The 14,498-nt window shown below is 45.1% G+C and overlaps 1 protein-coding gene across 2 annotated transcripts in view; it reads right to left on the minus strand.

Annotated features, from left to right (window-relative positions):
* Positions 1-479: 479 nt before the first annotated feature.
* LOC144707340 (UDP-N-acetylglucosamine diphosphorylase 2-like) overlaps positions 480-14,498 on the minus strand; it is a 15,728-nt gene continuing 1,709 nt past the window's right edge. The window contains exons 3-16 of one of the 2 annotated variants that reach the window (XM_078580437.1): positions 13,682-13,833; positions 12,960-12,999; positions 12,566-12,655; positions 11,758-11,861; positions 11,594-11,668; positions 11,454-11,493; positions 11,301-11,383; positions 11,142-11,219; positions 10,843-10,986; positions 10,459-10,526; positions 10,245-10,359; positions 3,204-3,360; positions 1,369-1,465; positions 480-713 (exon numbers count right to left, since the gene is read on the minus strand). In XM_078580437.1, the coding sequence (XP_078436563.1) occupies positions 668-713; positions 1,369-1,465; positions 3,204-3,360; positions 10,245-10,359; positions 10,459-10,526; positions 10,843-10,986; positions 11,142-11,219; positions 11,301-11,383; positions 11,454-11,493; positions 11,594-11,668; positions 11,758-11,861; positions 12,566-12,655; positions 12,960-12,999; positions 13,682-13,833 (1,289 nt within the window). In that variant the 3' untranslated portion in view covers positions 480-667. Of the gene's footprint in view, positions 714-1,368; positions 1,466-3,203; positions 3,361-10,244; positions 10,360-10,458; positions 10,527-10,842; positions 10,987-11,141; positions 11,220-11,300; positions 11,384-11,453; positions 11,494-11,593; positions 11,669-11,757; positions 11,871-12,565; positions 12,656-12,959; positions 13,000-13,681; positions 13,834-14,498 lie in introns of both variants that reach the window. The other variant, XM_078580436.1, reaches the window with a different exon arrangement.

Genomic DNA, 14,498 nt, shown 5'->3' on the forward strand with positions numbered 1-14,498 from the left:
GTATGGATGTCTATCTTTTACATTATAAACCTAATGTTGAGAATTGCCTTGCGAATCTAGGGGATATCTGCTAATCAAATCATGGTATTTGAAATGAGTATATCGTCCGTTAAAATGTAAACTACGTGAAACAAGTAGAATGCTTCATGAAAGGCTTCAATGATATTTTTTTTGAAAGAAATAATCATGATCTTAGTTTTTGCGGCTATCCACATTAAATTTAAATTCATTTTTCAGATGACACAGCACGCTAATCTTTATATTTTTAAAGTGTAAAGATACATCCATCAACACACTGGTAGAAAATAAAGTAATGGTTGCTTACACGATTATTACGACTGAATATCGGTGTATTATTTTTCTCCTCAAATTTTAGTGTCTCAATATTGACGAGTTGGTCTAACGGATGTTCATAATATTTGACATGATGGAATAAAATAACCGGGGCTCACACCAATCCTCTGAACCAAAGTCTGATATTGCGTTTGAATATTTTTGTATTGTGCAATCTAGAGAAAATTTTCTCCAGACTTAATTTATATTATTATTTAGGAAACATTAAAAATTATCTAGTCAGACAAAACATATAATAAAGATTTAATGGAGGGGGCTACACATACTCAGACCTCAAGAGTGGCCTTCAACCCTTGCAAGCTCAGAAATACAATCACTTGCCAGACTTGATCTTCAAAGACCCCTTTGAATCATCTGGGCTATAGAAATACAAATAAACATAGACTAGGTAAGTAAAATGTCGCATTCTATATATTAGTTACATAGAAATAATGGAGCGAAAAAAATTCAATTTTCTTTGTTTTTATCTGATTGATACTTTCAATCAGATATGAAATAGGAATTTTTTTTGGTGACCACCCATCTGTCGGGTGATTGCCAAAATACAATTTTCTTCTTCAAAAAGAAAATGAAATGGGAATTTTTATGCAAACTTTCTCATAGCAGTTAACTGCTATGAGTCGACTTAGCAGAGGTATCCTTCTGTAGTGTTGCTCAAAGAAATATAATTTTAAAAATAAATTTATCTTTTTTCAGCTCTCATATCATATGATAGACTTTACGAAATCTCCTCGAGGCCATACTCTAGATAAAATGAAATAAAATCGGCATAACCAAGATGCTAATGAATGTATTTTCTACGTAATAGGTCTTATAGCATGACATCTACAGACACGAATGTCAGTAGATGACTAACGCTAATTACACTCGTTTAGTAATGAAGTTTGAATCATAGTAAACAAAACTAATAACAACATAAATCTTAGTGAATTAGAATAGAAATTTTGTGCAAAGAATGTTTTTGTATATGCATAAATAATAGATAACAGTATTTAAAGAGAGAGAGATGATTACTAGAATGAGATCTCGCATGGCGCATGAAAAGTCCGTCCACGACAAATGCCTTCAAGATTTTCGCCAGTGTAAGAGAACATAGGCGAGATCTCCACACCTTCAATTTTATCGAAATAACTCATTACCACACTCAAAGATTTACTAAATTAAATAATTATAGTGATGCCGAAATTTTCTTTAATAAAATCTCACAAATTCTAGATACACTTTCAAAAAATTGTGCCAAAATATGAAAAAATTCAACCAAGCATTCGGAAGAGGTTAGTACACACGCTTGGAAATGTACTCAAAATATTACTTACATTGATAATCGAAAATCTCAAAAATAGGGATCAGCTCAATAATTGGGCCCGGATTCAATCTTTGCAGTTCGAATCGGGTCAAGTCTTATAATTTGATAAAAAAATAAATATCATATTTTACATTAGCAAAAACAGGGCTGGAGTAAGACATGACTCTCCGTCGACAGCAGTTTCCAGTGTGTTAACCACAAAATTAAAAAACACGGATCGATTAACTTTCACAATAAAAAAAGCTTCTTGCTTTCACTAAAGATAGAACAGATCAAAAAAATTAAATATTTTTTAATGGGATGATTAGATCTAGTTTGTCCATTCTAATTCCAGTCCTCCCAAATTGATTGATTGTCTCAGTCAGCCACCTCCTAGATCAAGGTTGGCTGTACATTTTGGGTCGGTCTTGTAGTCAGATATTGATCACGATGCATCTCGTTTTATCTGATCTAGTTTTATCAGATCAAATCAAGCTGTCTCTTGATCACTCGAGTTTCCCAACCACGAATCGATTGATTTGCTTTTGATTTGATCTCTGAGGTCTAACTCAAACAATCTAGGAACACACACTCAGTAAAAAATTTACTGATGTCAATACCTACTAGTAATGACATCATTAACGATAATTCATAACAGAAATCTCACTGACAGAAAGCAAATATAACAAAGAAATCTAGGCACACGGGGCATAATCTCATATATAACTAAAATATAAGCGAGAATTCAAAAAAATCTCATCAATAAAATTTAGACTCACAAATATACAGCGTCGAGAACATATATCAGTGTCTCGCTCAGACACGTGCTAAACAAAAGAAAGCTAATTCAAAAGTAAAAACAAGGGAAACAAACTCGATAAAATTTACTTGAATTTTTCAAAAAAAAACCATAGAAAGATACTAAATAAAATAATTAAGGAACATTCATTTACTAGGATTTTGTAGTACCAGTACCCACAGACGTATATTAAACATAATAATTAACGAGCATTCATAACAAGAAACTTCACTGATGGAAGTAAATTCCAAAATAAAACAAGGGAGACACTTTTTTTTTAAAGGAAAAACACAAGGGAAACATAGATCCAACCTCAAAAAAGTTTACTTGTACAAATAAATACCCACACATATAAAACTAGATAACTGATATAATTAGTGAACATTTACAATAAAAATTTCAAAGATAGATAGTACATTAAAAAAGCTACATATACTGTCAGCCAATATTTCTCTCTTATTATTCTATAGTGGGCCTGTAGAATTGAGCCCATTAGCTCTAATTATCTAGAAAGTTCTAATTCTAGAACTATCCTGTAATTTCGTGACTTCACAAACTCTATAAAAGGGGTAGGGTCATTGTTGTAAATATGAAATATAGAAAAGTGTTATCTTGTTTTATACTGTAACATATCCAGAAGCCTAAATAAGTAAAATATCAATCTAACGATCAAAAGAATATGACCACATATATGACCATAGATTAAAAACAGTGAAAATTCATGTAGTCTTGCCCGATATTTTATATTGCCAAATAGCGACTTGCCTGTGGCATAGAGGGGTATAGAGTGTGTGAGGAAGCCACCAGCTGCAACCACCCAGCGAGTGTGAAGACGGAGAAGCAACAGCCTGGCGCTATCAGGGGTATCATAGCTTGCGCCACTGGCGTTCTTCACTGGGGCAAACTCCTCTTCCCTCATTACCTGGTTGGGCATAGTCGCGGAGCCAGTCAGTTCATATATTAGGGAAAGGGATATCGGAAAAAAGAAAGAAAAATATAGAGAGACGAAGAGGAAGATAGAAAAAGAGACAACGGGAAAGATATAGAGATAAAGTGGAAGATAAGATAAATAAATTGGAGAAATACGGATATAGTTCCGGATCGTCCGGGAGGTGGACGATAGACGGGACGGGATGAAGATCGTCCCGTCCGACGTCCGGAATCAGTGCAGGGACGTGGACGGGATGGTTTTTTTGTGCAAGACCTCCGGACGGGGCGATTTTTTCGCCCGAGTGGACGAAAAGCATCCTGTCCGTTTGTCACGGGACGAATTTCCGTCCCGGTTTCGTCCAACCTCGTGGACGAGACGATTTTTTCGTCATGGGACGAAAAATCGTCCCGTCCATGTCCCTGCACTAGTATAGTTCCGGATTGTCCGGGACGTGGACGATGGACGGGACGGGAGGAACATCGTCCTGTCCGACATCCGGAATCAGTGCAGGGACGCGGACGGGATGGTTTTCTCATCCGAGACCTCTGGATAGGACCCTTTTTTTGTCCGAGTGGACGAAAACCGTCCTGTCCAGAGGTCTTGGGACGAATTTCCGTCCCGATTTTCGTCCAATCTCGCGGATGGGTCATTTTTTCGTCCTGTGACAAAAAAACCGTCCGGTCCGCATCCCTGCACTATAAATACAGAGATAGAGAGAAAGATAGGGAGACAGAAAGGGGGAAACAAGGAAAGAGTGATAGAGAGGGAACAGAGAGAGAACTAGAGGACACAGAGAGGCATAAAGAAGCACGGAAATATAGAAAGAGAAAGAGATAAAGAGATGTATGTGGAGAGAGAAATATACAGCAATATAAAGAGATATTCAAATTCATATAGATGGAGAGAGATGGAGAGGAGATAGAAAGGGAGAGAGAAAATCATATAAAGAGAAATAACAAGTGGGAGAGACTTATGAAGCGAGAGAAAGAGAGAGAAAATGACATCAAGAGAGGGATCAATGGTGAGAGGGCATATGGAGAGGGAGAGGAAGAAAGAGAGGGAAAGCGACAGGTAAGGACAATTAGTCAGAGAGAGAGAGAGAGATAAGGAGATTTAATCAGAGAAGAGAGAGAGATATGAGGAGTTAGCCAGAGAGGGATATACAGAGATATGGAGAGATAGTCAGAGAGGGAGAGAGAGAGAGATAAGGAGAGTTAGTCAGAGAGGGAGAAAGAGATATAAACGAAGAGTTAGCCAGAGAGGGAGATACAGAGATATGGAGAGTTAGCCAGAGAGGGAGAGAGATACTACGCCCTATGGGCTAATGGGCCCTATTCTATAAGCCCATTAGCCCTCTTATCATTCTCTCTCTCCTAGGGTATATATATACCCACACATGTACTCCATTGGGGTTATGCCATTATCTTCCCTCTTCCTCTCTTGACATGGTATCAGAGCTCCAGAGCTCTTCCATCTAGGGTTTGACATCACCCTCTCGCTGTTTAGCGAACCCGGAGCGTGACTGACGGATCAGCCACAGCGCGAGCTGTAGCCAGCCCGCAGAGCTTCCGGAGAACCAGCCCTAGCCGCAGCCGCAGCCGAGCGCCAGCCGCAGCCGTGCACAGCCGCAGCCGCAGCCGCGCACAGCCGCAGCCGCAGCCGCGCACAGCCGCAGCCGCGTGCCAGCTGCAGCCGCAGACGCGCGCCAGCCGCAGCCGCAGCCGCAGCCGCGCACAGCCGCAGCCGCAGCCGCGCCAGCCGCAGCCGCACACAGCCACAACCGCAGCCGCAGCTACAGCTAGCAGCCGCAGCCGCAGCCGCAGACTGCAGCGGCAGCCGCAGCCCGCAGCCGCCACCGAAGCAGCAGCCGCAGCCGCAGCCAGCAGCCGCAGAAGCAGCCGCCGCTTGCAGCCTCAGCCGCAGCCGCAGCCGCAGCTTGCAGCCGCAGCATGAGCTGCAGCCCCAGTTACAACAGCAGTCTCAGTTACTGCCACGGTTCCGATGTCGGAGGAACTTTACTCCACGGGTCAGACTCGTCAACCGGCCGTCACAGCCGACGGCTTCACCGATGCAGATTTTCAACGAGAACCCTTGTCACACAAGGTTACTCATTCCCTGCCGGCAGTTCCCGACTCGACGTGTCTCCAGGGCCCGAATTTGCTACAGTGGCGTCACTTTGTCGAGACCAATCTCAAGGCTCGCCAATTTTTCAAGCATTGTACGCAAGCCCCTCTTCCACCGACCCATCCGCACTATGCGGCATGGGAAGCCGAGGAACACTTCGTCCTTGGTTGGCTCTACACGACCTCCCTGGCACCCTCGTTCCGTGACCGGTTCCCTCACTGCTCCACCGTGAAGGGCTTTTGGGACCAGGCCAACACCTTTTGCGGCCGCAAAGGGGACAACTGGCGCCTCTTTATGCTAGTGGCCAAAGCCAGCAACCTTCGCCAGGGCGCACTGTCCATCTCGGACTATGCGCTGGAACACAAGAAACTGTGGGACGAGGTGGACTACTACTTGCCGACGGATGATCCGACGTGCAAGTCATTCCAGAACACTCTTCGCCTCCGCTTCTTGGGGTTTCTTTATGGTCTCAACAAGGAGTATGACGACACTCGGCGCCGTGCCCTACATCGCAAGGAAGGCCTTCCGTCCATTGACGACTTGGTGAAAGAGCTCCAGGAAGAGGAGAGCCATTTCCATGTTCTTGGCACTCTCTCCCCGGAGGCAGCTCGTGACTCGACTGCCCTCATCGCCCGGCCTCCCTCGCCCGCTCCTACTCCCACCGCGGAGGTGGCCCTCTCCGTGCTGATTTGCTCCTACTGCAGCAAGCCTGGACATCTTCGCAAGTGGTGCAAGAAGCGTCAGTACGACAACCGGAAAAAGAAGGAGGTTACCGACGGGAAAGCTATGGTCGCCTCCTCCTCTTCCCCCTCTTCCAGCCCGGCGACTATCGAGCAGCTCCAAGCTGACTTGGCCCGTCTCCGTGACCAAGTGGCTACCGTGCAGACTCCGACTCAGTCCACGGCACACTTTGGTGGATTTGGTGCGTTCTCTCTCTCTCCGTCTGAACAGTGGTATTGTGGTCACACGGCTCCCCACTCGCCTCTCGTATCGGATACGAGCTGGGTTCTTGATTCGGGGGCAACCGAACACATGACCCCGTTCAATGACCGGTTTGTATCCTACGAAAGGCATAGTGGGGACCGTACAGTTCTTACAGCCGATGGTGGACGGTTGCGTGATGCTGGAATTGGGGCAGTTTTTGTAGACGGCCTCGGAGTGGTCAGCAATGTTCTTCATGTCCCCGCCCTGCGAGCTATCCTTATGTCTCCTCAGCGTTTGGTTGACAGTCTGTCCTGTTCCTTTCACCTCTAGCCTGACGGGATGTTTCTGACAAGGTGGGTCGGACTACACCGATTAGGCGGGAGAACGGGTTGCTGTTGTTGGACGATGGGGGACGCTCTCGGTGCTTCCTACTTCACCGCCAACTCCGACCGGCGGATGTGCAGCGTATGGGACGTCTCCAGTTGGCTCACCAACGGCTAGGTCACCCGCCATTTTCAGTTTTACAGCGTCTCTTTCCTTCGATGTGTACTGGATTGGACCTTCAGACTATTGTGTGTGAAGCCTGTCAGCTGGCAAAGCACCGTCGTTCATCTTTCTCTCCGTCCACCTCGCACTCATCCACTCCATTATTTTGCATCCATAGTGATGTTTGGGGACCCGCCACGCAGGCCAGCCTCAAGGGCCACCGATACTTTCAGATCTTTGTTGACGAGGCCACCCGCTACACATGGGTCTACTTGTTGACCGCCAAATCTGAGGTTGCTCCGACGGTCCGTCACTTCTGCACCATGGTTCGTACTCAGTTTGGCCGGGGTATTCAGCGGTTCCGCTCCGATAACGCGCAGGACTTCGTCAACACCGAGCTGGCCACGTACTTTGCTGACCATGGGATTCTCCACGAGTCCTCCTGTGTGGCCACCCCTGAACAGAACGGTATGGCAGAACATCGGATCGGGTATGTCACGTCAACCGCCCGTACCCTTCTGCTGAACTATTCTGTTCCGTGGGCGTATTGGAGTGAGGCGGTCTTAACGAGTACCCATCTCGTAAACCGTCTCCCCTCCCAGCCCCTCGGGTTTGTCAGCCCACTGGATCGTCTCACCACCGCTTTCCCCCATCTCTCGTTGCGGACTGGACTGCCCCCTCGCATCTTCGGGTGCACAGCGTACGTCCACGACACGGCTCCCTCTCGCACGAAGCTCGATGCTAGAGCTCTTCGGTGCGTCTTCGTCGGGTACGCTTCTCTCCAGAAAGGTTATCGTTGTTACCACCCTCCGTCTTTGCGGTTTTTCATCTCAGCAAACGTCACCTTTGCCGAGCATGAGTCTTATTTCGGTGACTCTACCTCGTCACGCCTTCCGCTGGATGAGGCTTCTTCGACTCCTTCCTTGGAACCCTTTCCATTTGTGGGACCCATTCCTCCACCGTCGCTGTCTCCCGCCACGTCCACTTCTCCCTTGCCCCCTACCGCCTCATCTCCCAGTGCACTATATCCTCCTCCTAGTGCACCCCCTTCCCCCGGGGAGTCCTTCTCTCAACCCGGGGAGCTACCTCCTACTCTCGGTGCATCGCATCTTTCTCCTAGTGCACCTCCTTCCCCCGGGGAGCCTCTCTCTACCCCCGGGGAGCTAGCCTCTTCTCCCCCCTTTGCTTCCGCTCCTCCGTCGGACGATGCGTCTCCCTCCCCTACTGATGATGATGCTCAGTTGAAATGGCCCATCGCCCTTCGAAAACGGGTTCGTCAGTGCACTCGCACACCTCTCTACCCCTCATCTCACTATCTCTCTTTTGACCGGCTAAGCCCTTCCTACCGGTCCTTTCTTTCTCACATTGAGTCGCATCCACTTCCTCGTCGCCTATCCGATGCTCTTGCTTCTCCTCATTGGAAAGCGGCGATGGATGAGGAGATGCAATCCTTGCTCAAGAACCACACTTGGGAAGTCGTTCCACTTCCTCCTGGCAAGAGGGCGGTGGATTGCAAGTGGATTCATGCCAAGAAGCATCATGCCGATGGTACTCTCGAGCGCCTCAAGTCTCGACTTGTGGCTCGGGGGTTTACTCAGTCGTATGGCGTGGACTACTTCGAGACATTCTCTCTTGTGGCGAAGATGGAAACAGTCCGTCTCCTCTTGGCGCTTGCGGCTCACTCCGACTGGCCGATACGACAGTTTGATGTGAAGAATGCATTTCTCCACGGTGACTTGACGGAGGAGGTGTACATGCAGCCACCTCCCGGGTATACCCATGGCCCTCCGGGCACCATCTGCCGGCTGCGGAAGTCTCTCTATGGACTGAAACAGTCGCCGCGGATGTGGTTTGGTCGGTTCTCTTCGGTCATGAAGACCGAGGGTTACACTATGAGCAATGGGGATGCCTCCCTATTCTTCCATCACAGTCCCGCGGGTGTCTCCATCTTGGCCGTGTACGTCGACGACATCCTCATCACGGGGTCCAATTCTGCAGAGGCCGGCCGCCTCAGCTCTACGTTGACCAAGGAGTTCGAGATCAAGGCCCTCGGGCCTCTTCGCTACTTCCTCGGTCTTGAGGTGGCCTACTCCCCCCGGGGGATCTTTGTGTCACAGCAGAAGTATGCCGTCGACCTACTGGCCTTGACAGGCATGACCGAGTGTGCGCCAGTTAGTACTCCCATCGACCCTAACGTCAAGTTGGGTAAGGGGGAGGACTCAGCACCAGTGAACGCATATCAGTACCAGCAGGTGGTGGGGAAACTCCTGTACTTGACCCACACCCGCCCCGACATCAGTTTCGCCGTCAACCTCCTCAGTCAGTTCATGCACTCTCCACGGGAGATCCATTGTCAGGCGGCCAACCGGGTACTTGCGTACCTAAAGGGCTGCCCCGGGAAGGGCTTGTTCTTTCCTTGGAGTATGGAGCGAACCGTGAAGGTGTACACTGATGCGGACTTTGCCGGCTCAGTTGTGGACTGTTGTTCCACCACGGGGTACTGCACTTTTGTCTTCGGCAGTCTTGTCAGTTGGAAGAGCAGCAAGCAGGACAAAGTGTCCCGCTCCAGTGCTGAAGCCGAATACCGGGCACTTGCCGATGGGGCCTCTGAAGGCCAGTGGATATACGGGATCCTCCATGACCTTCGTGTGGAGTATTCACGCCCGATCCACTTCTACTGCGACAACAAGTCGGCAATCGCTTTGGCAAAGAACCCTGGCCAACAGGGACGGATCAAGCATATGGAACTCCACCGCTACTTCTTCAAGGAGTGCGTGGACGAGGGCATCTTTGACTTGGAGTTTGTTCCATCCGCTGATCAAGCTGCTGATGTCCTCACCAAAGGACTATCTCGCCCTCTCCTGCAACGTGCAGTGTCCAAGCTCGGCATGGATGACATCCACACTTCGCTTGCGGGGGGGTGTTAGTGAGATACTACGCCTTATGGGCTAATGGGCCCTATTCTATAAGCCCATTAGCCCTCTTATCATTCTCTTTCTCCTAGGGTATATATATACCCACACATGTACTCCATTGGGGTTATGCCATTATCTTCCCTCTTCCTCTCTTGACAGTTAGCCAGAGAGGGAGAGAGAGAGAGTGAGATATGGAGAGTTAGTCAGATACGGAGACAGATAGAGAGACAGAGACAGAGAGACATAGAGCGAGGGTGAGTTATGGCAGGTTAGTCAATGACAGAAAGAGATGGAAGGAGAGTTAGTCAGCGAGGGAGAGAGAAAGAGGCCCCAAATAGGGTAGTGAAAGAAGCGTAGGTGAAGGTATGGAGAGTTAGTCAGAGAAGGAGAGAGTGAGATATGGAGAGTCAGAGTCAGAGAGGAGACCTCAAATAAGGCAGTGGAAGAAGCATATGTGAAGGCATCAAACACAAACTGTTCCAGCTTGAAGCCTGAGGTGGGCCCATGAATTGACTGGATCTTCTTCTCGGCAAGGTGGTAGCTGCCGCCGAAAATCAGATACCAAATCATAAACCGTCTGATTCTTCCATAATAAACAAGGTAGAGAGAATATATGTATATACAAAGAGAGATGACCCACATGCTGTCTTTCTCGAGACCATTGACCACCAGATTTAAGAAATCCACCGTGAACATATGCAAACACACCTGACGAGAGAAAGTCAAACAAACGTTTAAATAGGAATGGGAAAATTTTGGAAGAATATATCTATAAATGTAAAATAAAATCTTAGCATTTATAAATGCAAAGAAGGTCTAATAAATAAAGAGAAGTGGTCAAATAAAAAAAAGGAAAGAGAAAATATCAGAACTCAGTATATAATCACGGCGCTGATGATTAAATGCAAGTAAAATAAGCATGGGAGGATCAATTAAAGACGTAGAGAAATTTTGGAAAAGAAATAGGCAACGCTAAGCCCTTCGTGTTTAACTATGGTAAAAAAAAATCGGTACGAGTATTTACGTTGCTCCAGCAATATCGGAGGCGCCCAGTCGTCTGGTTGATTTCACACGCCATTGAAGCATCCATCTCACTATACTCGAGAACAGAGAGGGGCCCACCCCTGCCACGTCGGACGAAGACACCAACATTCTCTTGCGGATATCCCTGAATTCCATCCCAACTATCAGATGCCATGTAAGTTCAAGATTTTAATTTATGAATCTGTAATTTGGTTGGACCTTTTTAACACAATTAGTGAATTATGCTTTTGTCATGCTCATTTTGAGAAACAAAATTATAAGCTAAAAGTAAAACTTGACCTTACGGACAACTTTGGATGCAGCGGGGACTCCTTTCTCTATGAAATATCCCAGAAAAGTGGGGTCTGCGACCCGAACCTGTTTTAATAAGAAAAACGAAATACCTTCAGAGAAATAAATAAATTACCACCCAATTTGTGAACGGCCAATATATCTCACCAGTGCATTATCAACTCCATAACAATCTACGTATTTCACTCCCCTAGCAGCCATATCCTCCAGCAGTTTAAAAGATCTGAGAGCTGAAAAAGAAGGAAATATAAGTATAAATGTGAATTTTTTGGCTTTCGGCTTTATTGTTAGAAGACCAACCAGAATAAACTCCTCCATTCCCATCGGGAGCTTTGGCCACCTGATAAATTCCAAACACAAAGTACAGAAGAAAAATAAATGATAAACAATAACTGAATAAACGAGTCAAGAATTCCTCCAACTGCGAAAAAATTAGTAACCTTGACGGCTGTCTCCATGATGAACCGGCCATCTTTTGATATGCATGGAAGCGTTCCCTGCTGGAAAAAGGTGACCTGAAAACATAAAGTATTGTTGAAGGTCAAATGATTCATCTGAAGAGCAAACACCACCAAGTATTGAAGATAAGGAAGAAAAGCGTTACTTGGTCAACTTCCATGCCAAAGTACTTGTGACTTTCAAAGAATTTACGAGTAGTGGTATCAGTGAACGGGCTCGTCATTATGTACCAATGGATTGGCACAAAGCCTGAGGCGCCTTCAAAATATAGAAAAATTTTAGGCCGGGAGAGCCACAAAATAGGGTATTGCACATTTTACTGAGTTGACTTGGGACATTGATGGCGGTAATGGGTGATGATATGTCAGAGATGTTGACAAAATCCACATCAGCCATACATGAGGGCTCATCATCTTCAACAATGGTTGACACCTGCTTGTTTCTATTTTGGTCATACCGTTGAAGTTGACATCAGCATAGACATGGTCGTTCTGTTCTTTTTCTGCAAATTTGTGCGAATTGTTTGTTCTGTTCGGTTTTCCGAACAGAACAAAAACAAATTCGAACAGAACATCGCACAGACCCGTGTGCAGTTCTTTTGTTTGCTTTGTGCGAATTTTGTTCTAGTTTTGTGCGACTGTGCGAATTTGTGCGAACGTGTGAATTTTGTTTGTTTTTGAAAAAAAAAGAACAGAACAAAGAACAAGGCCGTGTGCGTTTCTTTTGTGCGAATTTTTTGTTTGTTTAAAACGAACAGAACAGAACAACCATGTCTACATCAGCGTCACATTAACGTGATGTTAATGCTGTTGACAACTGTCAACGTCAGCTGTCCACAGCACCCGTCAACAATATTGTTATCATCAACCAACAAAAAAAACCCCAAAGTCAAAAAGAGTTGATTTTTTACCACGAAATGATCAAAAGTCCAACAATAAGAGTTTTTAACTAACCCTCCACTGATTGCGATGCTAGTCTCTGAATACACAATATTCGCTCTGCCTGGAGTTGAAACAGAGACTTTCCAGATGGAAGTCCAATATCTGGAATGAGGAAACTTTAAATCACTTTACACATAAACATTTCCTTTTTTAGATGAACACATTCATGGTTTTTCATGTAACAACTCTAATTAGGTTATATGATATTTTTTGTGTAAAAATTGGAGTATACAACAATAAGGGAAATTTCATTAAGTTGCAAATATTCATTTAAGATAGTGGGAATGGAGAAAACTCAAATGGAAAATAAATAGAAGAAATCTTAAATTTATGGACGAATACTGAGAAAAAATGTATAATTACATTCATATGACGTGGAACAGAGAAACAAACAATGAGAACTTACTGAAACATCCTTTAGGATCCGAACTACCAAGCCGAGTTCCCTGGATATCATGTTAATTGTTGCACAAAGTCATAATCATGTTAAAGGCCTCAATTTATTGGAGCATAAAGTACTGATAACACATTATTAACTTAGGTAAAAGGCATCAATAATAAATTTTAAAAAATCAATTCACCAGGGGAAAAAGAGAAAGTTTTGATAGTTGCGATTACTCTCCACAATCGCTCTCTCATTTCATTTTCACTCCTCTAGTCTTGTGCTGGCGATCTACTTCAATTTATAACTGTTTCCATATTTTTTCTTTAAGAGATGTTAATCAGGGTATCTTTGAAATAATATGAGGGAACGATTATACTAATGTGAAATTCCTCCAAGTTGAGTGTTGTCTAGTAGTGATAAATAAACATAAATATAAAGACTGCCAAGTGGATTCGTTGAGGGTGACAAGCTCACAACCTACAAGGGATGAATGAGTTGTCCTCATTATTGTTCTTGGCTACGTGGACAAGATCATTATCACCATCATCTTCATCTGTAAAACATTCATAGATGAAGGATGATGGCGATGACACATGACCATCGTCTTAATGAAAACGAATGACTCATCATCATCCTCTTGTCCTCATCCATGGCGACGGCGAAGCCCACTACCAAGAATTCTGAAACAAAATCCCAACAGAACTTGACCATTTTATACCATTAAAGATGAGCCTATAAGGTACCTGCCCACCAGCCAGAAGCAACACGGCCAGCTTCCCTTCGGAAATAGCCTTGAGTCCAGCCTTCCACCACCTTTCTCTTTCTGCCGGTGTCCTCTCTTCGAGGGTAGATACAGCATTTTCCGGTACCGGTTCATAAGAAGGTAACGAAAACCCTGCAATCAATTGTTTAAAGGACCTTTTATACCAGAAAACCCAGGTACAATGAGTCTAGCCATTGAATCAATTGATATGGTTTCATTGAAATTTGATTTGGATGACAAGAAGTTGTTGAATCGGCAGGGAGATACTCCCAATAAGGGCTACTTCTGTTATTTAGCTTCCTTGTCATTCTCTCTAAATACTTGTCACACTCCATTAAGGATCCACAGACAAGTTCTCGAATGGGCTGAAAGATCCTTCCCGAGGGGGTTCAGGGGCAGATACAGGCATTTAACCATTGTTCTATCTCTCTCCCTAGACCTTTCAAAAATCATTGAGACCTAACCTATATTTCTACCCATGGTATCTGAATTAGGTACCTCCATCTGGAAATGATCTTGGAAGGTAGAGAGAGAGAGGGAAATAGATGACCAATGACTACAGGCACAAATCGGTACCTAAACCCCTTTCCGGGAGTACCTCCCTGCGGATTCAACAACTTCTTGTCTGCCCATCTTAGGGAAGGGGTATGAGTATTTAAATATAAACTAAGACAACGCAAAAATAACAAAAATGCTTTGATAGGAGCTGGAGATCCAAACATCAGTCCACCAAATTATTGGCTTGTTCGATTGAGATACCAACGGTAAATCTTCATAGAACTAGATTTTTTTTTTTG

Source organism: Wolffia australiana, chromosome 9 (assembly GCF_029677425.1).
Source record: "Wolffia australiana isolate 7733 chromosome 9, ASM2967742v1".
Lineage (NCBI taxonomy): Eukaryota > Viridiplantae > Streptophyta > Magnoliopsida > Alismatales > Araceae > Wolffia > Wolffia australiana.